General features: G+C 51.9%; 2 protein-coding genes across 6 annotated transcripts in view; both read right to left on the bottom strand.

The window, feature by feature from the left end:
• The window catches only part of kalrna (kalirin RhoGEF kinase a), a 63,186-nt gene extending 58,466 nt beyond the window's left edge, over window positions 1-4,720 (bottom strand). For both annotated transcript variants that reach the window (XM_029135788.3, XM_029135790.3), the window contains exon 1: window positions 4,413-4,720. In XM_029135788.3, the coding sequence (XP_028991621.1) occupies window positions 4,413-4,479 (67 nt within the window). In that variant the 5' untranslated portion in view covers window positions 4,480-4,720. The remainder of the gene's footprint in view (window positions 1-4,412) is intronic.
• A 2,712-nt stretch (window positions 4,721-7,432) lies between these two features.
• On the bottom strand, window positions 7,433-25,105 carry ahr1b (aryl hydrocarbon receptor 1b). Of its 4 annotated transcripts, none has more exons than XM_029136950.3 (11): window positions 24,979-25,105; window positions 20,598-20,785; window positions 15,139-15,245; window positions 13,585-13,674; window positions 12,769-12,898; window positions 12,219-12,352; window positions 11,924-12,126; window positions 11,738-11,847; window positions 11,302-11,443; window positions 9,635-11,198; window positions 7,433-9,539 (listed from the first exon to the last, which is right to left on the bottom strand). In XM_029136950.3, exons 1-11 carry the CDS (start codon window positions 24,993-24,995, stop codon window positions 9,390-9,392), a joined length of 2,835 nt encoding a protein of 944 aa, XP_028992783.1. In that variant the 5' UTR covers window positions 24,996-25,105; the 3' UTR covers window positions 7,433-9,389. The 4 variants fall into 4 exon arrangements, with proteins under 4 accessions (XP_028992783.1, XP_028992784.1, XP_055361265.1 ...); XM_029136951.3 differs by lacking the exon at window positions 24,979-25,105 and adding an exon at window positions 24,418-24,952; XM_055505290.1 differs by lacking the exon at window positions 24,979-25,105 and adding an exon at window positions 23,786-24,386.
• Between the last annotated feature and the right edge of the window lie 1,050 nt (window positions 25,106-26,155).

Raw genomic sequence — 26,155 nt, 5'->3', positions numbered from 1 at the left:
CTCCTCCTCCTCCTGGTCCGGAGACGGTTTTAATGTATTAATTCTACGGTTTAAATAACAAAAGATGAATCTAGCAGATATTACCTACAATAATAAATGTATGTCAATGGGTGAGGCAGCATTAAGTTCCCACTCGCAGGTTTAAGACTGGTTTAACAATGGTTTAACACAGGTTTAACGTTGGTTTTAATGGTGGTGTAAAGCTGGTTTAATGCTGAATTAACGCTGGTTTAATTCTGGTTTAATGGTATTTTAATGCTGGTTTAACATGGGTTTAACGCTGGTTTAACGCTGGTTTAACGTTGATGTAACACTGGTTTAACGCTGGTTTAATGCTGATTTAACAGTGGTGTAAAGCTGGTTTAACGCTGGTTTGACGTTGATGTAACACTGGTTTAACGCTGGTGTAATGGTGTTTCAACGCTTGTTTAACACTGGTTTAACGCTGGATTAACAATGGTTTAACACTGGTTTAACGCTGGTTTTAATGGTGGTGTAAAGCTGGTTTAATGCTGGTTTAATGCCGGTTTAACACTGGTTTAACGCTGGTTTAACGGTGGTGTAAAGTTGGTTTAACGCTGGTTTAACGCTGGTGTAATGGTGTTTTAAAGCTGGTTTAACGCTGGTTTAAGGCTGGTTTATCGCTGGTGTAACGGTGGTGTAACGGTGGTGTAAAGCTGGTTTAACGCTGGTTTAAGGCTGGTTTATCGCTGGTGTAACGGTGGTGTAAAGTTGGTTTAACGCTGGTTTAACGCTGGTGTAATGGTGTTTTAAAGCTGGTTTAACGCTGGTTTAAGGCTGGTTTATCGCTGGTGTAACGGTGGTGTAACGGTGGTGTAAAGTTGGTTTAACGCTGGTTTAACGCTGGTGTAATGGTGTTTTAAAGCTGGTTTAACGCTGGTTTAAGGCTGGTTTATCGCTGGTGTAACGGTGGTTTAATGTTGGTTTATCACTGGTTTAAGGCTGGTTTATCGCTGGTGTAACGGTGGTTTAATGTTGGTTTATCACTGGTTTAAGGCTGGTTTATCGCTGGTGTAACGGTGGTGTAAAGCTAGTTTAACGCTGATTTAACAGTGGGGGAGGCTGTAAGCGTCTTCCTTCCTTCACTAAACAGATCTACATCGCGGCCATCAGCTCCACTCTAGTCTCGTCGTTCCTGAGAACAGACTCCAGGTCATCCCTGATGCACTGCCGCCGGAGGAAGTCAAACTGCTTTCATCATGGACTCAAGAGGAGGCCAGTTCAGCCGCGCTCATCCCGACCCACAGGTTCCTGTAAACAAATCTCAGTTCCTCTCCAGTGTTTTTGAAATCTTGCTCTTTGAACCACACCCACTTCCAGTGTTCAGCTGTCAGTGGCAGCAACACTGCAGGACTTTATCGGCTCCTGATTGCTTTTACTACATCCATGACTACAAACTACAGATTATTTGTTGCGGTTCACTGACTGTAATTGTAAACTCTAATTATCTGCATCCAGAGATCGTTTACAAAGACGTTCACTCATCTGAGAACCACGAGATATTCTCCACCATGAAGGATGAATGCACTGGAACTGGAGGGGGCTGTGTCGCGTTCAGACCTTGTATTTCACCTGTTTCCAGCCCAGCGCAACCAGAACCACGTCAGCAGACTGAAGCAGCCGACAGATAAAAGCTCCGACGCCGAGCTCTGATTGGATGAGAGTGTGTTTAGGTTTGTGCGTTACTTCCTGTTTCCGTCTGATAATTTGGGATGCTATTTTTAAACATCTGATTAGCATAACATTGAGCCGCCGCCTGCGTTTTCCTGTGCGTGTGTTTTAAGACTCCAGCTCGGCTCCTGGAGCGGAGCTGTGCAGGTTCTGGTTCTGCCTGTTTCTGGTCTGGTTGCGTTTTGTTGGACTTCTGGCTGCATAATCTCCATTTTAGTTTTTTGGTGATGAACGTTACAAGTTACAATCGCTGCCTTCGCCATTTCCCTGAGTGTGTGTGTCACATTTAGGCCTGTGATGACATTCACAGGAGCTAATAATAAAGTAAGACGTGGTTTGCAGAGACCCGGGATGATTTAATAATCCAGTCGATCGGGTTTCACTGCAGAGACACAGATCAGCTGAAAATGACCTCCTGTGTGAGGTTTCCTGTCATCCAGCGTCACAGTCCTTGTCCTTGTCACTACAGCCACTACTTCATGCAAATGTAGCTTTGTCGCTGCATTTATTCATCGTTCCCTGTGCAGACTGAGCCAGCAGGACGTGAGACGCTCACACTGCTTCCATTCATGTTTGGCTTTTCTGGTCCAAACAGGCGCCTTCACCTGTGAATCACACCTACAACAGAGGGCTGCAGCAGAATAAGATCAGTCTCTGTTTACAGCAGAAATAAAGACAAAACAGATCAATGCAGCGTGTGTAATGTGAGTTTTCCATGAGCTAAATCAGCTGTAGCATCATGTAAAACAGGAAGCAGCCTGCGTCCTGTCTCATTACCGAGTCTGACGAGCTGTGGATGGACTGAATCCACCAGGAGCTGCTGAGCCGACGCGCCCGGATGGCGTACGACCCCCCGCTGGGCTCGTTAACGCCGGTACCGGTGCTGGCAGACCCTCAGTAAGGTGACATCGCCACAAGGAGCCAGCTCCTCCTGATCTGAAGTCAGCGTGGCGCTCGGCTGAGCGAGGGAGCCCCCTCCCGCTGCCCTCACAGCTTCACAGGCACGTCGGCGGAGTCGGTGCCTCCAGCGCCGACGATGGACGCGAAAATCCAGCAGAAAGAAAGATGTTGAGTTCATGTGAGCCTGCGAAGCAGACGAGCAGCTGCTGACACTTCCTGCCGGGTCGTCCTCCCAGATCCGTGTCCCTGAACACCACACGTGCTCGTGTCACTCCTCCCTCACATCTATAAAACATTTGTATCTCTGCTCTGAGGAGCAGCTTTGCATCCTATGGTCGCAGTTCATCCACAGCACCCATTGTGGTGAGGCGTGAGTTCAGCCTTCACTCACTCACGCTCCACACGATGAGCGGCTTCGCTGCTCCACCAGTGACACAAACTCCAGGATCATTCACTACAACGCTCTGTAAGTGCAGTAAACACTACACATCCCATGAGTCTTTATTGTGCACTACATCCACGCAGGACTTGAATTGAATTCCCTTCAGGCCGCCGCCACTTATCAGGCCTTTAACTCGATCACTTGCTCACACTCGACTTTAGGCCGTGTTGCAGAGAATGTGCCGTTTCTTCAGCGCCGCCTCTAACAGCATCTTTTGTTGGCGCTGACGAGTCAGAGATGATGAGGATTTCCACGTCCATCTGCTGGAAACGCTCCAGATGATGGGAAAGAAGGAAGGTGGAGCCGCGCTGCTCACAGGCCCGCGTTCGTGCGCGTACGCAGCACCTCGGCTCCTCATAAAGACAGCGAGCGTCAGGGTGTGTCCCCCTCCAGCAGCGCTGCTGTGCAGGAGAGTGGGACTTAAACGTTAGCATCACAGACAAACCTGCGCTCACAGCAGCTCCATGCTCACACTGGTGCAGTCTTCAGTCCAGGCTTGTGCTCAGTACATGCGACATTTGAGATGAATCTGTTGTTTATTAGCTGTCATGTTTCCCTAAAGGCCAAATTAAAGATATTTTACAATGGGAATAATTCTCAGAGTGGACAAACTGGACCCTGAAGCCTCACTGGATCAACAGTCAAATAGCTGCAGTGGTGGACCAGTAAAGACGATGCGTCCCAGCTGGTCCAGCGTGAGCGCCACGTCTGGAGCACGGATGCAGCAGATTAAGACCCCTGAAAGTGCTAAATGAACGGAGCTGACAGATGAGTCACTGAGGAGAACCACTGACAGTTGCAGCTCTTAGTCATTGTGTCAGACGCACACTTGGATCACCAACACACACACACAAACAGCACAAAGTCTCCATCAGTGTCCTGCACACGTTCCTCCACCTTCACACTGTTTGGGATCATTTGAATCTTTTTGTCTTTCCTCTAAATGCATGTATTGCCTCAAACACACACACACACACACACACACACACACACACACACACACACACACACACACACACAAACTGACTGAGCAGCTTTCTGGAGAATTTCAGCAGCTGATTAGACGCGATTCCTCCATGACTCCCGTGCCTTTTGTGGAGACCGTGAACACGAGACGCGCACACGCCGAGGCGCGCGCACGCACTAACACAATTACACAGTGAATGCATGTGAAGCCCCCCATGAATGTGCACGGGCAGCGGAATGAATCGCGTCCCCGCCGATCCCCAGCCCGATCCCCCGTCTCGCAGCACACGTCGTTCCACGGCGCGTCGTGCGCGTTGCTGCCGCTGTTCGCTGGCGTTCGTGCGCTCCCGGTGACATTCGGCACAGTTCACGCGCTTTAGTGGCGGACTGGGGCTCTGCGGGCTCTCCCTACCTGTTTTATAGAAGGCATCGGTGTCGGGGTCGCTGGGCGCCTCCTCGGCCGCGTCTGCAGGGTTCATAGCGGAATCCGGTTCAATACAATCCAGCGACAAAAGAACGAGAGAAACAAAGCCGCCGCTGCTGGAAATCCTCGCGTCTCCGCTCCTCACATGTCTCCGTCAGCCTCCCTCGCCCTCCATCTCCGGCTCCGCGTTGCTTTCTTTCTGTCGCCCTCTCGGTTTGTTTGGCGTTTCTGGCTTCGCTTCTCTCTATTGTTCCCGGTCCAACCTCCCTCTGCTGCTGTCTGCCAGGGTCTCTCCACCGCCCTCCCTCTCCCCAGCACATCCCCTCCCTCTGCCTCCCTCTGCCTGTCTCTCCTCACTCCGAATTCACTGGCTTTAATGAGATTATTATTAAATGTGAACTGGTTAGAATTTCACTGACGCGAGGGGTTCATCCGCTGGGGAGCACGAATACAGTAGGCTTCTTTTCTGCTAGAAACGACGTGTATTTATAACTGGAATAAAGGAATGAATTAATAGGGATTGATTGCAGTATATTTATTAGCTTGGTGAATAAAAAGCCAACAAAGGAGAAAATTGACCATGAAAAATTATGAAAAAGCCATGAGACGCAAAATGAATTTAAATAGAATAAGTAGATATGTAAAAAGTAAGAACACAAAGAGACGCAAAATTACACAATAAACCAAAGTCCAAAACCAAGAGACGCAATCAGACTGGAAATAACCTTAAATGTTACACGTAAAAAGACAGGAAATAACAGACATGTTAAAGATGGATGAAAGCGTAAAGCATGATTATTTAAAGCAAACGATGGAAAATGAGCAAATAGACAAATTAAAGCTGTCCTGTAGTTTGTCCCTCTTAGACTTCATTCATTCGTTCATCTTTAGCTGTAAATCAGACAACACCAAATACAGAATGAATTCTGGGCAGATTGAATTTACCAATTCAAGAGCTGAATAACTTTCTTGGTATCAGTCTAAATCTAATTTGAAAAGGGATTTGCATCAGGTTTTCTGGATTAAACCAACGTTTGTGTGAGTCTTAGATCTTTCCGTCAACTGAACGGCATCAGAATGAGCCGCGCGGTCTGACTGGGCCCATAGCAACACACACTATGAAACACAGATATGACATGAAGATGCAAAACCCAAACAAAGCAGCCACATGTGTTTGTGTGGGTTGTATGTAGTGTGTGTGTGTGGGTGTGTGTGTGGGGGGGGGGGGGGGGGGGGGGGGGCTCATCTGTCATCTGTCAGTGCCCAGTGCTTTATTTCCTCAGGTCCAACACTGGACTCCTGCATCTGACTTGAGCTTGTTCGCATCTTTTACCAAATTGTTTTGGTTTTACAGTATCATAACTCTGCAGCTGCGGACGGATGTTTTTATTAAAATAATAATAATAAAAATACCTCAGTAAATCAACATTATGCTTTGTGCCCAGAAGGGTTTAGTGAAAACCAAACCACAGCTCACAGAGAATAAAACACTGGTGGACACGAACACATGGGCCTGAATAAATGTGAGCGTCAGCTTGTTGTGAGAGCAAATAACCACAAACAAAAAGAATGCGGCCGTGCTTTTTTCAGTGGCGCCTCATCGGAACAGAGTGAAGTGCTGTTCTGCTCCTAACTGACCTGTGCTACTTCATTTTAGTATAGGTGATTCATGCATGAGGCCAGGTCTGATCGTGAGGCAGACCATCAATCGGTCCAAACACACAGTGGTTCATATTCAGTGCATCCTCTCTGCTTCCACCCGTCCATGCACCTTGGCTCAAACTGACGCTCTGCTCTGCTGATTGTACCAGTCTGTCTGCTGGACCCGTTCCCGTTTCACGCCCACTCTGAACCTGAACGCATCACCTCATCTGCATGGAAGTCCCGTGAAGCTGCTGCAGACTCTTCGTCCAGTCAGTGCGACACCGCCACCTAGTGGCCAACTCTGCAAACAACGTCTCTCACGCCACTGGGTGGTTTTTCCGTCGCACTGGTCCTTCCCCACTAAAGGAGGCTTCACTCCTCTTCACTCGTTAACTGACACCGATTATGTCTTATGTCTGTTTTTACAGGATCCAGAACATTATCAAAGTGCCACGTGTAAAGATTTTACATCATGACTGCACATAGAATCAGGACTGTGTGATGTGTCATGTTGCCTCCAGGCTACAAACCTCTTTTCCTCAATGAGCAGCCACTGTTGCATATTTAATGCCTCTGCTCAGTCTGGTAATGAGGAGATAAAACCTTTGCCCCGGGTCCCATCCGCTCATCTGCACGTCTCCTCTTTGTCCTTTCTTCTCTTTGTGATCGCTGTTTTTCTTGTAATGTTGCATCTTTTCAACTGGACTCCCAACAAAATATATTAACAGTCATTTCACACAAAGCCCCAGTGTTGGGCCAGTTCACTGCAACCGTGGGTGGAACATGTGCTTCACATCTGTGGAAGTGGAAGAAAGAGTAAGAACAGACTGAGACAAGGTAGAACACAAAGCAAAGCAAAAGCATCCAGTCAAATACAAAAAGCTGTAAATACTGTACATGAGCAGCAGGAGGCGATCAGGTGAGCGGCTACAGGTGCAGGTGGGCGTGGTCAGTGAAGCTGCAGGAGTCAAGGAGACGAAACGAGGAGACGAGGGTGGGTCCTCGCACAGCAGAACCCTGCTGTCCTCAGATCAAAGGCAGCAGCAGCGCTGGATGTCTGTTTGACGTCCTGTGAAACCCACAGAGTGGCCGTGACAGATGTGGAGGGGGAGGCGCCGGACCGGGCCGTGACTCAGCCCCCTCCCCCTCCACTTCAGAGACTCTCGCTGGCCTGTTATTATCTAAATGAGTCTGCAGCCTGCATAGCTGACTCAGTCTGGTAAGTCCCTCAGAACATTCTATCTGAGCAGTGTCCCGGCCCACTGGACCCCACATCCCGGCCCACTGGACCCCACATCCCGACCCACCCCCCACGGAGCCAAACGCCTGCATTTCCTGCCCAGCGTGGACACAGAGCTCAGAGCTGATGTGGTAACAGTTTATTGATGTTAAAATGCTACACATAGCACCTTTACATGTCAGGGAATCACCGACGAAGGTCGAACATGGCGGCCACTTACTGTCCGAGTGAAAACAAAGCTGGAGAACGCAGAGGGAGACGGACGAGTGGTCAGAGCAAGAACCTCGCAACACGTTTGTGCTTCTCACGGTGGTCAAAGAAAGTTTACTTTTATCTCAGGAGGAAAATCATACACTTCACAAGTCTGTAACATCTACATCTGCGCCTGTTAGCATGTTAAAAGCTAGCGTGGCTAAAGAGACGACGTACCGTGTGTGAGCAGTATGGCACCTGGTTCAGGCTGTCGGAGTCCAGTGTTAAGTGATGACAGTATTTACAATACAAAAGCAGAATGACGACAACAACAGCAACACAAACGAGTCAACGAATGAGCCTGATAAGAGTGTCTTAAAATTAGTGCTCCAAACAAGTGTTTTGACATAAAACTATGTACATACCTGTATTTGCCTTTATGTACACATTTTCACATTGTCAATAAGTCACATTAATCATATTAAATATAGCAAAATGTTCTGCTGTAGAAAAAGAAAAGAATCAGCTGGAATGACATGTAACTGTGTGTTTCACATTTCAACATAAGACTCAACAATAATATTAATAGTACGATGAACAACGATGAACAATTAAACAGAAATCTCTCTTCAGCATCTTTTTCTGGATGAAATAATTCTACTCTGAATAGTTTTCCAGTCATGTGACTATACGTATGTACAAGAAACATTCAGAACTGCATCCGTCCAGTAGAGATCTCTCATTTGGTTTCTCTGTCTTCTGTTACTGCTCCAAACCTGTGCAGAGCTGGAAGGGCTCGCCTGAAGGACCCCCAGGCTCGGTGGAGAGCACGGTGTTTGTTTTCTGGCAGACTCCAACATAAGTCATGTTTGTCAATCGAGGAAAAGAACGTCATGATTCATCGACATACGTATAAACTGACTGACGGCTGTACAGAACGTGCGTGCGTGAAGTCGTGAATACGCCACCTCAACAAATGAACCAATAAACTCCTGGATTTTCTTTTTTAACTCTGTTTTCCTCACTTCACATCTGCAGCAGGTGGGTGATTGAAATAAAGTGCAGGATAATTCTAGCCATCATTTCCATCTTTTTCAAACATGTCTGAATCAATCACACTCACAGAAATCACTAAATACTGAAAGAGTACATTCTTGTAGCATGATGAAAAAAATAAAAGCAAAGACGTAGCAGCGCTGGTGTCAACTGGTACCTGTTACTAAGAACGTCAGACGTTCACTGAAGGGGAAGGTGTGTGTGTGTGTGTGTGTATGAAAACAAAGCAGATATACATCCATCCATTCTCCAACCATCCTTCCACATAGGGATCTCAATAATACTAATCTCTTCTGCTCCAGGAGATGTTCAATGTGTCATTGTCTCGTCCACATCCAGTCAACCTGACAGAATCTTTGCGACGTCTCTTATTTAACACTCACAGGCCACTTCAGCCCCTGTGACAATTACGTGTTCCAGTGGGAGTTGGACTCCGACTAGAGTGAGTTCAAATGTTCAGGTCCACATCTTTTAACTGACCAGCATCACAGCAGAGCTGAGGTACTGGACTGGACTGCACTGGACTCTGCAGGCTTAGTTTAAAGGGGCCGGTGAGTGTTTGTCAAACTGAAGCTGAGCTTTGTGCTGTATGTGATCACACATAAAACTAAACTCACATTTACCTCCATAATATTTAAAACAAACACGCTGGACTGCATTTTGTAAACAAAGGACTCATATGATAATATGACTTATACAACACGACGATCGCCTCCCAAATTAAAAACCAAACATACAGGTTTCATCAGTTCCTGCCTCGGTCTCCAGATGTATAAGGCTGCTCCAGTCATTGTGACCCTCTGTTCTCAGTGTCCTGCTGCTCCTGGTTCAGGTCAGAGGTAGAAGCCGGTGGTGGGAGGGTCCGACAGGCTGGACAGAGTCTCAGGGCTGTGCATCTGGACAGCAGGCGGCGCTGGTCCGTTCCCGTTGGGCAGAGCGCAGCCTCCTGGGTAGGAGCTGTTCAGGATGCAGCTGCTCTCCATCTGCAACAAGCACAGGGTTAAAACAGTGCAGAGGAAACTCCACAACAGAGGCTTCAGGAATCCGGCGTCCAGCTCCGGGGCCGCTCCAGGCTCACCTTACTGTGAACGGCCTCCTGCGGGATCTCAGAGGCCACCACGCCGTAGTGGTCGAGCTGCCGGCAGGACTTTCCCACGCCGAGGATGTGCTCCAGGGAGGCGCTGGGTGGAGGGCACTGAGACAAGCTGGAGATGACCTGGGCCAGCGGAACCAGGACCTGCTCCTGCTGCGGTTTGTGGGTCGGCCCCTGGAAGGACGGGACGGCAGCCTCGTGCTGCACGCCGGCCCGGGCGAACAGAGCGCTGCCACTGTCTGTGTAGTCCACGCTGTCAATGTCAGACAAGCTGTAGGTCAAGCAGGAGTCCAGGGGGGCGCTGGGGGCAGGTTTGTGGCCGTCGTCCAGGCAGGCGTCGCTGAATCCACAGTTCTGCCATGGGGCTTTCGCTGCTGATTGCTCAGCGCTGGAGACGCCACACTGCCCGTTGAGGGCGGGCGCCTTCTGCTCGGCGTGGCACTGCACGGAGAGCTGGTTCTGCTGCAGGTAGTGCTGATGCTGCAGGAGCTCCGCGTCCAGCTCGGAGGCTTTGCCATTGAAGACGGCTGCTTGGGAGCTGAAGTGTTGGGTCCCTGCGCTGCTCAGCAGGTCCTGGTTTGACCATTGCCCATTGGAGAGAGACGGATCATCCCCGAGAAGTTCTCCAGGGACCATGGTGTTGGCCAGGCAGTCGCTCTGGCCCCAGTTGTGCGTGGATTTGCCCGTGTGCATGTGGAGGTGCTTCTGCATCTGCTGGGACAGCTGGAGGATGGGAGTCTGCCCCACCAGGGGGAGCTTGTGCAGAGGAATGGGCGTTTGCTGGAGGCTACTGCTGGAGGCGCGGCCGCTGTCAGGCAGCGAAGCCGAGGCCGTGGACGCACAAAGAGGCACCTCTGCAGAGTCCGGTTTCCCCTCTATGGAGTCGTAGATGTAGGACAGGATCTCGTCGTTTGTCAGCAGATCATCCAAAGTGGGCACGTGCTCAGGATCCATCTCTACTCTGATCATCCGCTCGTCCAGCAGCAGCAGCTCCAGGTCCTCGGCGCTCAGCCCCAGTCCTTCCAGAGCCCCGAACAGCTCGCCGTTGGAACAGCCGCCGGCGTCTGCGTCCACCACGCCTTGGCCTTCTAGCGACAGGGAGTCCAGCGTCGCCAGCAGCGGGTCGAAGCTGCTGATGGCGCCGGCGCCAGTGCCGGTGCTGGTGCTGGGCTCTGCGACGCCCGCACTCACCACGCCGTTGCTGGGCTGATCCCAGCCCCTGTGCAGGCTGCAGGCTCCCGAGACGGAGAAGTCGATTTGGTCGAAGAAGCTGCTGTGGAAGGACATTTTGGGCTCCACCGCCGGCTGGGAGACGTACACCGACACGTCCTGACTCATCAGGGCCCCCAGGAGCGAGCCCGGGTCCAGGCTGTCTCTCGGCAGCCTGTCGCTCCGGCTCTTCTTTGACTTGCTGCTGTTCTTCTCGTGGCCTCCATCTCTGAAGCCCGCGATGGGATGGTTGGACTGGTAGAGCAGGGCCTCGCCTGTAGCGTAGGTGAAGGGCAGGTGCATGGAGCGCTTGCGCAGGTGTTCTCCTCCCTCCTCCTCTCTGTACAGACACACATAAGGATCTGAACCAGGGCAAACGTGCAGCGTCTAGCTCACATTTCTATGAATTCATTTATTCCTATGTACAAACCACAGGAACCTACAGCAGAGGCCTCTGGGTGGCGATGATGTAGTCCGGTTTGCCGTTCTTATACACCAGCCTGGCGTTAGCCTGGACCCACTTCCAGCGGTTCTCTTTGGTGAGCAGCCTGAACACAGTCAGACCACTCTCTCCCGTCTTTATCACTGCAAAGACAAAACATGGCATCAAGAAAAGTCCACCATCATCAGAGTCCGACCACATGATTCCACTTGTGCTGCTTCCTGTCCGGGTAAAGCTACACCAGCGTTTCATGGTGGACCTGACTCTGCTGCCGTCGTATGCCTCATATCTGCTGCTCATGGACGGGATTTGTGGCTGTTCGCTCTTCTGCGGCAGCTTTCATCAATGGCCTCTTTAATCCTCCAGGATTATTCAAAAAGCTGTCTGAACCCTGCGACCACCTCAACGTCTGAGACGGGACTAGAGGTGGAACTTACTCCTGACGTGGTTCTCTGCGCAGTGCAGCATGTCAGCGGCGTGGATGAACTGGTAGCCGGAGCCTCGGACCCGCAGCTCGGCCTCGGTGTAGCCCAGCACGATCTTGCCCCTGCACAGAGAACATTGTTACGCTACATTTGTAAAGCAGCTGACCGCGCACAGTGTTGATGCGTGTGTGGCTTTACTTTGCATCGCAGGCCATGGGTGTGAAGTCCAGCTTGTGTTTGGTTCTGAAGATCATATTCTTGGTTCTGATCTCCAGGATGGATGGAGGCTGCAGAGGGGTCGCTATGGCAAAGAGGGCGAGCTGCGGAGGGGCCTTTCCCCCGTTCTCCTGCCGATGGTTCTGTCCGTGCAGAAACTTGAGGCGCCCCTGGATGTTTAAAGCCTGGAAGAGGAAGAAGACAGAGATTCTAGCATCAGCAGCAGCAGCAGCAGCAGCAGCAGGGCAGCAGGTCACAGGAAGAGCGTGCAGCCCACCAGGAAGCCAGAGGAGTTGTCCAGCAGGCAGCGGAAGCGGCACACGAAGCTCCTCTCCAGGAAAGACGAGTTCTCGGGAGGAAGCTGCTCAGGGTTGTAGGTGACCAAGGACGCGCCCACGTCCGGTTCCACCTCTGTCATGGAGGAGTCAGAGTTAGGATCAGCATCGCCCCAAAACAGCATCCAAGCCTCATGTTAACGACACGTCTCCATCCGTCACTATCTTAGCTGCAACAGCGCTTCAGGTCTTAACCTAAACACAGACGTAAGCATCTTAAAACCCAAATTCAGCTCCAGGACCACTTCGCCTCGGAGTCAGAGAGCAGATTACAGCGTCACGTGACTCCACCTGAGGATCGTCTCAGTGTAAAGGCTGAACTGTGTGGACTTAACATCTAATGCTCAGTTTTACAGACGGGCTCTGTGTGAACAAGACTCCTCACATGGACTCGAGCGAGTTCCTCAGGATGTCACAGTGACACACCTTAATAACCTTTTGTCCCATATGAAACCCAGACTGTAAAACAACAGAATGACAACCATTGGTCACCTTGGGGCGAGTCTTGGGCGGCAGGTGCAGCGGCAGGAGGAGGATTTAAGGCCCAGTGCAGGTTCCTCCTGAGCTCCTGCTGGTCCTCGGTGTGAACCAGCTCATACACACTCTGGTGCATCACATCCGTCTGGAAGAAGAACAGAATATAGTAACCAAGCACAGACAAACCAGGCCAGTCTAGTATTAATAATGCAACATAAATAAGAGCATCATGAAAAGTAATCTGTAGGCGACCACTTTGTCAGCAAACGGTTGAGTCTGATTTGACTTGATGCTCTAACAAAGGACCATTGTGACTGCTCCTCCAGCTCGGTGCAATTTGTCAGAGGCTGAACTGTTCCCTCGGACTTAATAACAGCGCAGGTCTCTGCACTGGTGTCCCTGCGGTTTGTAGCCTTACTCATTGTAGGAGGGAAATTAGGTCATGGGTGCCGTCAGTAAGCTGATTAGCCGCCTCCAGCATCAGCGTGAGAAACAAAAGCTTCAGTGTTGGTTATTCCTCCGTTCAAGTCTCACTGTTACGTCTCCCACAGACGCACACATGCGCGGCATGGGTCAGATGTGAGCTCTTACTGTGGAGGAAGCTGCTGGTGCTGGCACTAGCTCAGGCTCTTATTTTGTGCTCAGTGGGGAGGTGACGCATGGTCTGGATGCAGGGATGCTTCCAGCAGCCTGATGCAGGAGAAGCTCCGGCTGTAGGTGTGTTTGAGTGATGTTTGAGCCTGTGACTCAGCACCAAGCTGGGACCTGATCAGTGGATCACTAAGTCGTGAGTCTAGAGGCTGCGTGGACTCATTATGAGCAGTGTGATACCTGGTGGAAGCCCAGATAGTCCTGGATGGTGTGGGACGAATAGAAGATGGTTCCGCTGGCGGTGACGACCAGCACAAAGCCGTTGAGGGCCTGTGGGTGAAACGATCCATCAACACACACATTCACTCCCCTGCACCGTTAACACAGTTACAGCATGTCTGAGAAAAGAGCCAGCGAGCGATCACGATTTTGGAAAACGCACACAAGAACGGAAAGTGAGGTCCGGTAGCGCGTGGGGTGAAATGGAGCACACTCATTGTTCCCCCTCAATAGGAACAGCTGGTCCAGTTTCCAGCTCACTGAGCTCACGCGTGCCCTCCCCCCGGTGCCAGAGCGTTGCACCCACAAACACAGTCTCTGCTACGCGAGTCCACCGGGTTCAGGCGCCGCCGTCCTCTCCTGGACACAAACCAGCGGCTCCACGTGCTGCGGTTTTCTGATTCTGACAGTCGACACCAAAAAACCCTTTTCAACCAAAAGGCCACTGAGGAGACGCCTTTCGGTCGATTTCTGATGATATTGAGGGAAGTTCTGCAGCAGGTTGAGCTGAAATCCAATCATGGCGCTACTAGAAACCACGTGACGTAACCGGCTGCAGGAACTAGGGCATCGTTTAATTCCAGATCCTCTGCTTGTGCACCCGTTAACCCCACAGCTGCACACGAGGATGAGGAGACACAAATAATGACAACTGTGTTCATGCTTTACAGCTCCCTGCTTATATTCAGCCACGTTCCTCAGCCGGAATAAGCGAGGGCCGAGGTTTAAGTGACTGTTCCCTCTGACATCGGGGGGGAGGAGGGGGAGGAGGGGGAGGAGGGGGGAGTTCCCCGTGCAGCGCTCACCTCCGCACCGGGTCTGCTTCTCCAAATGAGCTTTCATTTCCCATTACTAGCGAGCTGCAGGAACGGAGGCTTATCATAATAATGAAACCTCTCTGCTGGGGTGGGCAGTGGTGGGCAGGCTGTTTCCTCTCCGCTCCTGGAATGCAGTGTGATGCACATTGGGAGGAACTGGACTGGAAAATCACTGACTCCAGCAGACCCCAAAAAGATCTGGCAGCCTCGCAGAGGGCAGAGAAAGCGCCGCCGAGCAGGAGACGGGGAAATCAAATGAACGCTTTTGTTACTTTGACCTGGATTTCCAGCAAAATGCTACGTTTGTATATGGAGAGCGTTTAAAGGTTCGGGAGTGAGGCTGCAGGAGGCTGCTCCCTAAAGTGGCGCTGGGTGAAAGGCTCTGGCTCCCAGTCTGGGCTCCAGTTCATCCAGACCGTTCAGGAAAGCAGGTGGCTGTTTACAGGCATGAACGTGCAGCACGAAGCAGCAGACTGGGAGCTTTGGTCCCAGTCTGACGCCGGCGATGAGGCGTCCAACAAAAAACGGGTTTTATCATGAGCCTTAGAACCTCAAGCCTTGGGGCATCGCGTGAAGCCTCGAAGCCTCGAAGCCTCGGAGCCTCAGAGACTCGAAGACTCGGCGCCTCGAGGCCTCGCGTCGGCGCCTGTGAAGGTGTCACTGGGTCCAGACCAACACAACACACCAAAGCACTGACCTGCAGCAGGAGCTCTCCTTCGGGGATCCTGGTCCCCGCGGCTGCAGCGCTTTTGCCGCCCACATCGCCGCTGCCTGGACTCGCTCCGTTCCGGCTGTTCAGGGCGACTGTGAAGAGGTGAGACAGGTTGGTGAAGGAGACGGGTCGAGCCTGTACTACTCATGATCCTGACATACTGATGAGGCCGGAGCTGCGGAGCCGGCGCTGCCTCTTTGTGGAGAGCGGAGGCGACAGCTCCTTCCAGCGTTTCACAGCTTGCTCGTGTTCAGCCCCCGCCGCCCACTGGCTGGTGGCCACAGCTGTTCTCATCCTAATGGGATTCTCTGCTCCCAGTGTGACATCACATCCACTGCTCATGCAGAACTATAACACGTTGGAGCTTCAGTATTTTAATGAAGTCCATTTTAAGAAAACATTAACAAGTGAATTCAGACTATAACTATAGTAAATCACACGATGCTGACGTTAGGTCTCAGTACAACTGGTTAGTGAAACATGTGAGTCAACACTATGTTGATGCTGTAGCTGAAGCAAACACTGACAGACTGGCAACAGAATATCAGACAGCAGTAAATCACCTCTAATGTCTCTACTGTATGAGGCCATGAGCTGCGCTGATGTCATGAGAACGGAGCAGCAGGAGGTGCGTTCATCTGCGTCGCTGCGCTCTGACCTGTGACGACCTCTCACCCTGAAGGTGACGTTGGACATGAAGGGGTCACTGGGTTCTGAGTCAGGTCCATTGTTCTCTGTGACAAGGGGTTAACAATGGGGGAGGGGGCGCTGGAGAGCAGCCTGACGGCCCAGGTCACCCATGATGCACCTGAACGAGGCCTGAGCTGGAGTTTGATGATGGGCAGCAGGTAGGAACCAACACAGACAAACAGACACACACTAAAAGCCCTGGTTCCTGACGAGGACGACGGGCCGAGGTCCGGCAGCACCTCGTGGTTCTACATCGACACGTTTTAGCTAACGAGACGCAGCGTCTGCTCCTGTTGACGGGATCAGAAACCACAGGTACAGAAGCGTCAGCGACAGCATCCGAGCAGAAGAAGTGGGGCAACGCGAGGCGTCCTGACCCGACGGCACAGAGGTCGACCCGTCATCACGCTTCAGCGGCACCAATGGACCCAAGCAAACATTTACGGTGCTCCGCTGGACGCAGCAGAGCAGCAGTGGTTCAAAGGTACCGGACAGGAAACCGAGCCAGACGCTCGCTCAGAACCCGCCCACGTGGACCCGTCCGGTGACGAACCACCTCTCGCTGGACCGGCGCATCCGCTCCAGCGTGTGACGGATTAAAGCCGGCGTCCAAACAGCGAGGCCTTTTACTGCGCGCTGTGGCCCCTGGATGTAGTGGACCCAAACCACCACCAAGAGAACCGGGGAACCAGAACTCTGACCACACAGGATAAACAGAACACAGACTGGGCCGACGCCTGATCATTTCAAGTCCACTTACAGCCTCCAATGAGCCAGAGCTATGTCTCTGTGCCACATAAGCATGAGTGGAAGCTGCAGCCTCCGCTCTGAGGCCCGGCCCGGTGGTGGAGGACGCTCTGGGCTTTATCGCTCAGACAGTTAAGACCCCGAAACATCCAACCCACCGCAAATATTTATCAAATGTTTGACCACTTTCAATTTGTCCCATCATGCTATTTACATCAGGATTAGTGCGGATGTTCTGTGCCTGCGCTGCTTCAATCCCAGCATGTCGCCTTGGCACCGGTCCAGAGCGTCGCTTTGGGCTCCGCGCTCCCTCAACAACACAAAAACACACCCGCCGCTGCCAGAAGCGACTTACGGCGTCTGCGGCCAATGGCAGCACGGACTCGGGATCAGCGCGGCTCCGCGGAGCTGCTGCTGCGAGCGACCGGCCGTCGTGTGGCGCGGACGGGCCAGACGTTATCGCACTCAGCTCTGGTTCTGGTGCGATAGGTCCAGCTGCCGGCGCCGCCGCTCGCCGGCATCGTCACGATCAACCACAATGTTTACGCCTCATTCAGCCTGAACCAAGAATCCAGACTATACTTGTCCAGCACTAAGCCAGCGTAAGCCAGTAGGGGGGGGGGGGCATCAGCTGACTGGACTGGAGGCAACCGGGGCGTGTTCCCATGGAGGAGCCCGGTCCCACTGCATCCGTGTCTGACACCACCGGCTGCTGACATGTTGGTTTGTGCGCTCGATGTGGAGCAAACACATCTGGACGAACATTTCATCTGACAGTGAAGCAGAGAAACACACGCGCAGCCAGGCTCCGTTCTAAGCCTTCAGACCAATCATGTGTTTTTACTGCGTCTGTGAAGCAGCAAGTCGCTGCTCACCAACAAGCAAACGGCTCCCGGCTGAGCCTCCGGTGCTGCTGCAGGTTTTGTTTTGGTATCTTGGGCTAATACGCTTTAATCCAATATTGAGCAATGTAAACATCAACAGTATATAATCTGTCAGGGTCCTAATCTGCTGCTGCACGCTAACAACAGGAAGCCGTTCACAGCATCGTGTGCGCGCGCACACACACACACACACACACACACACACACACACACACACACACACACACACACACACACACACACACACACACACACACACACTCCGTGTCTCCTGACGTGCTTGCGATCACATGGCTGCTCCTGAGCTCCTGAGGGCCGAGCTGGGCACCGTGGGGGGGGGGGAGGGGGGCACCGCTGATTACCAGGTTTTCACTTGGGTGACCTGCATTCCCCTCGCAGCCCCTGCCCCAATCAGCTGGGGGGGGGAGGGGCCGCTCGGATGCCGTCGCCTCAGTCAGAACGGCAACAACGCTCCGCCGACGCGTCACAAGGCGTTGCTTATGTAAGCGGTGCTGGAGCGCAGCTTCAGCGTCACGTATGGAAATGAGCTCATGTCCATCCGGCACCGTGAGCCCCAGCGTTAGTCCAGCCCGGGTCGGCTTCATGTTCTACACGTCCTGCTCTGTGTTCACCAGCTACTGGTTCAGTGTCAGCAGCAGTAAAGAGCCCGAAGGCAGGAGTTAAACACCGCAGGTCCATCTCAGTCCACACGGATTATTGCTCCTAATCTACTTCCACATTCACAGTAGAGTGATTCTCCTCCCTTTATTCCTACAGGCATCCAGCTACTGACTGATCAAACAGAAATCACGTAACTCGCTCCCCCGGCAGCTTTAAAGCTCCACACTGTATCGAGCATCTGACAGAGCCCTGTTTATGTAACGGTGGCCATGTGATGTCTGGTTTGATCTCTAAAGCTGGTTCTGAAGCCCAAGAAACCTTCAGCGCAGGCAGGAGCTGCACCGGGTCGGACCACGGACCCCACACGTGGAGAGGAGGAGGCAGCGACAGCGCCGCCGGTTCTCCACAGTCCGTTATCGTGACCGGCTGAGAAACGCTTCAGAACCAGGACTCCAACAGCGAGCAGCGAGGCCAGCTGAGCCGGGCTCGGTCCGATCCAGAGGGTCCTGATGCTCCTGGAGCTGCCGCCCGCTGCTCAGACGGGCCCGTTGCAGCTCCAGGGACCAAAGTGGCAGCTGGGCCGGATAAGGATTAAGCGGGCTCTGCCGGGCTTTGTGCAGATCCTACAGCAAATACCCCAAAGGAAACGCAGCAAATGTGCAGGAAACCAACGCGCGTCTGCTCAGAACAAAGCTTTTCTAAAGCATCTGAATATTTCATTGAAGTTGGGCCCGTTCGCATGTACAGTAGGAAGCACCCACACGGAGCGTCCGGAACCAGAACACGGCTGCACAGGTGGAGCGGCTGCGGCCGAGCGGCGCGAACCCTCAGGACGCGGCGCTTCCTTAACGCAGACTCTGAGCTCGTTAGTCACTTAGAGAAGTAGGCTAATGCCCTGAGACGCGGCCTGGTCCGAAGGCCACGCGTCCCCATCGCGTCTCAACCCACCGCAGACGCAGCGACAGCGAGCGCGTCCCTGTGCCGTGGGCCGGGCGGCCCATGGTTCAGGCCGTGAGCCCCTACGAGCACGCGGCCGCTCCGCGTCCTCCTCCGTCCAAAGAGCCGCCGCCTTAAACAAACACTGCTCTGCCTCCATTTCATAAATTCTTTAAACTCCAGGGTTTCTCTCAATTATTCATGCTTCAGGAGCGTCTGACGGCTGCACTGCAGCACTCGCTCCGAAGGATCGCCACCTAAAATAACAGTGTCTTCACTTCACATAGCACAGAACAGCAAACACATCCGTCCGACGGAGAGCGGGCGGCCGTGGTGCTCAGGTTAAAGGAGCATCGCACACGTGCACGTGCGTATGTGCGTATGTACACACACACGCGCGTATGTACACACACACACGTATGTACACACACACACACACACACACACACACACACACACACACACGCGTATTACACAGACACATACACACACACACACACACGTATGTACACACACACACGTATGTACACACACACACGTATGTACACACACACACACGCGTATTACACAGACACATACACACACACACACACACACACGTATGTACACACACACACGTATGTACACACACACACACACGCGTATGACACAGACACACACACACACACACGTATGTACACACACACACGTAGGTACACAGACACACACACACACACACACGTATGTACACACACACACACACACACACACACATGTATGTACACACACACACGTATGTACACACACACACACACACACACGTATGTACACAGACACACACACACACGTATGTACACACACACACACACACATTACACAGACACACACACACACACACACACACATTACACAGACACATACACACACACATTACACAGACACACACACACACACACACACACGTATGTACACAGACACAGACACACACACACACACACACACACACACACACACACACACACACACACACACACACACACACACACACACACACACACTCTGTCATGTGAACAAGGCGGCGCCTGGTTTCAGTTCTCACTTGATGAGATGAGCCGTGAGATGTCGGCAAACACGTCCAGCACAAACACAGACTGAGCGAGTGGAGTGTTGTGACATCACAGTAATGGATGGAGCAATAAGTGAAGGCGCCTGGAGACGGCCTCCTCCAACAGCCGCATCCTCACCCGCTCCTCCAGCATCTGATCCGTGATCAGCGTATTTGGCTCAGACTCAGCGGGTCACAGCACGCGGCTGCAGTCAGAACCGCTTCTATTTGTGGGACCAGTGCTTTTCTGAACCCAACCTCTGCACTGTACGGGTTTAGGATCATGTTTAGGAGCCAGACTCCACTGAACTGGTTCATGGACTGTGAGTGTGAGCAGGACCCCAGCACCAGGAACCGGGTTTACACCACGCGCAGCCTAATCAGCGCTTCCCTGTAACGCTTCTTATGCAACAGTCGGAGCATCGCGTTAGATAATATTACAAACGCAGGAGCAGAGCTGCTGCCGTTTCACAACAACTCACCAGAGAAGAAGTTCTTGGCCCTCAGGAAGCTGACGCTGAGGCGGAGGATGGACAGTTTGTCCAGACTGGCCGTGACCTCCTCCGGGAACGGCAGCAGGCCGGCCAGGCGCTCCAGCTCCCCGTTCAGCCGGTCCCGGTGCCGCTTGGACGGGTTGGACTTGGCGCCTTCGGCCGGAGCCTGCTTCACCCTGATCACAACAGTGAAGGGATTTCAACAACGTTAGAGGCAGCAAACGTATGCAGCACCAGCACCAGCAGCACCAGCACCAGCACCAACAGCACCAGCAGCACCAGCACCAGCACCAGCAGCACCAGCACCAGCAGCACCAGCAGAGCCAGCACCAGCACCAGCAGCACCAGCACCAGCAGCACCAACAGCACCAGCAGCACCAGCAGAGCCAGCACCAGCAGCAGCAGCACCAGCACCAGCAGCACCAACAGCACCAGCAGCACCAGCAGAGCCAGCACCAGCACCAGCAGCACCAGCACCAGCACCAGCACCAGCAGCACCAGCACCAGCACCAGCAGCACCAGCCTCCAGGGCTCCTTATAAACTGGACCTACACATGATGAACCAAAGACCTTTGTGCAGAAAGCATCACAGATCAGCTGGCATTCGAATGATTGCAGTGAACCACATTTTTAGCTTCATGCTGCTTGAAAATCATTATTTTACCCCGTGAAGAAGCCTGTTAAAATGTTCTATCCAATGATTTTTAAAGAAAAAAAACAAAGCAATATTACAATGTCAAGTGAAACCTTTCTAGGATTTTCCTGCATCAAAAGCTAACGGTCGTCAGCAGCCGGGGTCAAAGGTCATAGAGGCAACGCAACGAGAAGACAGTGATGGGACCTCAGACACATCAGGAACCAAAGAATCCGTTCGTTAAATACAAACATTTGCATTTTGTTACATTATTGTACATTTGTTTCTACAAAAATTAGAATTAGTTCTTAATTCATTGAGCCACATTTAAAGACATGCACACGTGATTATTGACACTCACTCGCACTGCGCAGAGTAAATGAAGCGGCCTGAGTGTGTCTGCAGGTTAGTGCTCGACATTTAAATGAAAGCTGAGGAACAACGGCCTGTTTATTCTGGTTCCTTCTGCCTTCACGCCCCTCTGTTTCACACCATCCTGTTACGTTAACCGTCCGGGCTCATTGAACTCTCCTGCCGCCGCCTCCTGTCGGGTCACAGACTCTGACGTCCCGCTTCACATTTTACTGCAGATTCCGTCCATTTAATCGCATGTTAACTCTATTGGAAAATGTTTGTACACAAATCGAGAGCGTCAACAAAATAAGGGCGATTGGAGCTGACAGCGCACGGCGCAGCTGCCACGGCTGCTCCCAACTCACACACTGACACTGTCACATCTGATCACTGGGCACCGATGGACGGATGGAGATCTGTGCACACGGAGCACGGCCGTCCGCTCATTCACCATTGAATCAGAACATATAGATCCCAGGCTCCGCAACCGGTGACCAGAGGTTAAAGGTCACACGGGTCATATGAGGGTTGGACAACTGAGCATCAAACACTGTTCTTTAATACATGCAAATATCAGCTCAGGGATAAAACAGACAAATGACAGAAGTTGATGATCAAACTTCAAACCGAGTGTTTGAGCCACAGCTTCCCTGCGTCATTGGTCACTTTTAATAAAACGTTTTCCGTGGCTCCTGAATGAATCCGGCGTCAAAGTGGGACTGCGCCCTCTCAGACAGCGGAGTCAGAGTTCACGCAGCCGGTCAGTCTCGTCCCTTCCTGTGGACGTGACTCTTGTCTCGCTGTGCACAGTTCGGTGCTTCTCCAACGTCAGTCACGTGCGATCACGTCACAGAACAAAGACGCTCTGCGTCCATCACCTGTTGTTGTCGATTACGTCTTAAGCGCTGCGTCACGACGATGTCACGTCACAATAATTAGCCTGTGTATGACGTCGAATATGGTTTAAAGTGAAACAAACAACCGACGCCTGTAATTTTTCATTTAATACATTTTAATTTCGTTAATAGAACAAATTATCCGAAACGTCTTTAAACAACCTGCGAATAACGAAACGACAAAAACAGACACTGGCAAAAAATGTGTCTATAAAAAATATAAATTATTTTTAATGAATCCTGAAAGGAGATCTCCACCGTTAGTTTTAATGTCATGTCTCTAGAACTGAACGCCAGAAAGGCCCGTTGACGGCAGAATCAGGCCGCTTCAGGCCTGCGCTAATCCGCTGGCGTTAACTCCACATCACGGGCTGCAACGCACCGTTGTTCACATTTTAACCAGTAACGCTACGAAAATGACAGAAATAAATACGAAATACTCAGCGTTTCATGTGTTTTGTGAAATCGATTTATGTCAAATGAATTTAAAACAATTTAAACCTTACACATTCACATTCAACGTATTTCATTGACATTTATTTTTATTTTAGTGGAGGCAAATGTCAGGCTGTTCAAGCAGATACGAGCTGAATGCGGTAGAAATAAATGTGCGCACATTCAGGCCGGCTGCAGGTGGAAACCTCCTATTTCAGCGGCTTCTCGAGTCGGTGACACATTTATAAAAGACCGTGATAATAAAATGGGCAATTTTCTGGGCCGCGTTAAACGAACAGAACGGGAACTTACGCTCTCTGGACCGGTTTTCTCCTCTTGCGTCCCGCATACATGACGGCGCCTCTTATATAAGCCGCTGACGAACCCCACACAAACGCGCACAGCCCGTGTCTCTGCTACATGTAAGCCATTAAAAACACTCGGCTTCGATCCTCCACGTCCAGTCACAAAACACAGGCTTCGAAAATTACAAGAAAAAATTAGATGGAGGAAGTTTGTTCGACCCGGAGCCCCTTGTCCTGATTTATGCGCCGCTTCACAATTAATTAAATCAAAATCTGAAAAAAAAACAGAACAACACGAAAGTGACGCAGCAGAAAACAACGGTCCACTAACGGAGAACGAGTCGGAAAACGCATCCGAACAGGTGCAGCTCCATCCGCCTCATGGGAAGATTAACTTGCTCCAACTAACGTGGCGACGTGCGGTTTCATCCACACGAGCACAAAAATACGAGCATGAGAGCGGCGGCGCAGAAACGCACCTCAACTTCCCTCTGCTCTTAGAAAAACAGCTCCCCGCACAAAAGCGCCAGCTATTTACATTTTACCACCTACATCAGCGGTGCTCTCCAATTAACGTCGGACGGGAGCCGCCAGTCGCCACTGCGCCTGCGCGCATTCCACTGGCGGGCACGCCCGACACAGATTTTTCTGAAGGGAACGCGCTCGCGAAGCAGTCGACGCGACGCGCGGCGCGTGTGCGCGGGCACGCGGGAGAGTCTCCTGGAGACACAGGCCGGGCGGGTTCACGCGGGCGCGTTCACGAGCGAGTCTCGCCGTCCAATCAGCGCGCACATGAGGGACGGAGGTTTACGTTGAGCCCGTGCTGAATGTGGGTCAGGGGTGAGACTGCTAAATAATGTACGTGAGTTCATGTCAGCGCCGAAGAGGACGACGAGTCTCTGGAGGGCTGCACCTGCAGAGAAGCCGCAGCCGCAGGAAGTGATTGAATCCGTCAAATAAAACAAATGTAATTATTGAAAGTTTTTATTTGCATTTAGAACGCGTCCCGTCAACTGCAGCGGGGATCGTGGACGGTCCTTGTTCTCGTGCTACTGATGCACGGGCTTCAGTTTAGAACCCACCAGGACCAGGAACCACTTCACACGTGCGTCTAAGAACTGCGTCCGTGTTTGTGCAGACAACGTTAACGTTCCTACAACAGAGATTACAGTGGCACAACTCACCCGTCCATCATCGAACCGCTTGCTGCGTGTAAAGGTCACAGGCGGCGCGTGGACCTTAAAGGTCAGAAGACCTGCGGTTCCGAACGTTCACAACAGAGTTGCTCAACGCACGTTTAAAAAGCAGAGCTGTTCTTCAGCCTCTGAAATAAATGATCGTGAGGCGCATCCATCGTGGTATTAATACTACATGATGGACTAAGGTGGCACGCGTGGAGCGCGTGGGAGAACCCAGCTGCGTCTGAGGCCTCGTCTGAGAAGCAGCGATCACACGCAGAGACGGCGCGGCCACGGCCACGCGTGAAACGCGGCGGCGGCGCCACGACCGGAGTGCAGGGCGGCCGTCCATCCTCTGGGTCACACGGGTCAATGCAGGAACCCGAGGCGCGTGACATGAGGCACGTTCTGCTCGACAGTGGCCTTGATGTTCTGAGGAGAACCGACTCCAAACTGAACAAACGCCGCGCGATTTATGCCCCTTTCGTAGAGTTTGAGGACAAACGTTCATTTAACACAAACTGTTCACGCGGACGCTGCGTCACGGCCTCGTGCTGACAAACCGACCTCCACCGGGAACTCATCCAGCGCGGTGAACGCAGCCGGAGCCTCCACCGCCGCGGTTCCGGCTCCCTTAGCTGCCAATCAACCACGGACACGCCCCCAATAAATGGGAGCTTTTTATTGGCCCGCTTTAACGATTGACTTAGATTGTGCGTTTGTTTTAAAGGGGTGTGAAGACATTAAAGATAAGAAGAGTCATTATTTCCAAACGTAATCTTTGCATTTTTATAGACAGTAAGAGTGAATCCAGTGAATTATGGAGCACAAAGAGTCCGTTTCCGCCCAAAGCCTCGTCTGCAGGCTTCATCAGGCTGCAAAGGGAGGAGCAGAAACAATAAGAGCAGCCTGAAATGAGCAGGAGTGTCAGCTTCGGTCCATCACACGCGGCCTCCTCTGCGTCTCCTGCTGTGGAGGGAAACAGCAGCGGCTCCTACCTGCGTCCTCCTCCTCCTCCCCTGACCCTGTGTTTGTGTGGGTGCCTTCGTCCTTCAGGGCTGTTTGTTTGTTTGTTTGCTCGTGCGTCTCGAGGGGCAGACGCCTCCGCGGCTGTAAATGTGTTTTTCATGCTTCTGGCTCAGCTGCAGGTGGAGAAAGGGCCGGGTTGTGTTTTTTAGCGTGTCCGCTTCTCAAGGTTGTTCTGTGGGGAGCGGGGAGCGCTTCACACAGTGTGTGCTGTTCTGCAGCAGGCTGGTTCTCGCAGTGTTCAATAAAACTCACAATCTGCCCATTAGGTCACGCATGACTGAGTATTAGGGTCAGAGCAGAGAATGTGAAGCAGGAGAAGGTCTGAGATCATAGAGACTCAGTCAAACCTGATCGGTACCTGTGATTTACACAGACTGAACACATCTCCAGGTCGGAGAGTCCCTTTGTTCTTCCCGTTCCAGATGATGTAAATGTGAGGTTTCCTTTTGTCTAGTGTTTAATCAGAGATCAGTCACAGAAGCAGCTGCATCACATGAGCGGTTGCATGATGCAGCATCACATCAGCCTGCAAACGTGTCTTCACTGTGGACAAGGAGCCATCTTTTATCTACTTACACACATCTGACTTCACAGTAGGTTAAAATGAACCTCATGCTGAATGAGACACGGCTCCTCCATACAGAACAGTACCAGTTATGGATTCATGCAAGGTGAGATCAGTTTCAGAAATGCAGCTCATGACGTGGGCTGCGGA

Source organism: Betta splendens, chromosome 21 (genome assembly GCF_900634795.4).
Source record: "Betta splendens chromosome 21, fBetSpl5.4, whole genome shotgun sequence".
Classification (NCBI taxonomy): domain Eukaryota; kingdom Metazoa; phylum Chordata; class Actinopteri; order Anabantiformes; family Osphronemidae; genus Betta; species Betta splendens.
This window is presented reverse-complemented; position numbering and strand designations above follow the sequence as displayed.

What these genes read in the sequence shown, in the direction of transcription:
- ahr1b (XM_029136949.3), bottom strand. Translation starts at nt 23,281, where the DNA reads ATGTATGCGGGACGCAAGAGGAGAAAACCGGTCCAGAGAGC. An exon ending in CGCCCAAGACTCGCCCCAAG is followed by an intron (nt 12,353 to 12,768) that starts GTGACCAATGGT and finishes CCTCCATGACAG; the next exon opens with AGGTGGAACCGGACGTGGGC. An exon ending in CCCATGGCCTGCGATGCAAA is followed by an intron (nt 11,848 to 11,923) that starts GTAAAGCCACAC and finishes TTCTCTGTGCAG; the next exon opens with GGGCAAGATCGTGCTGGGCT.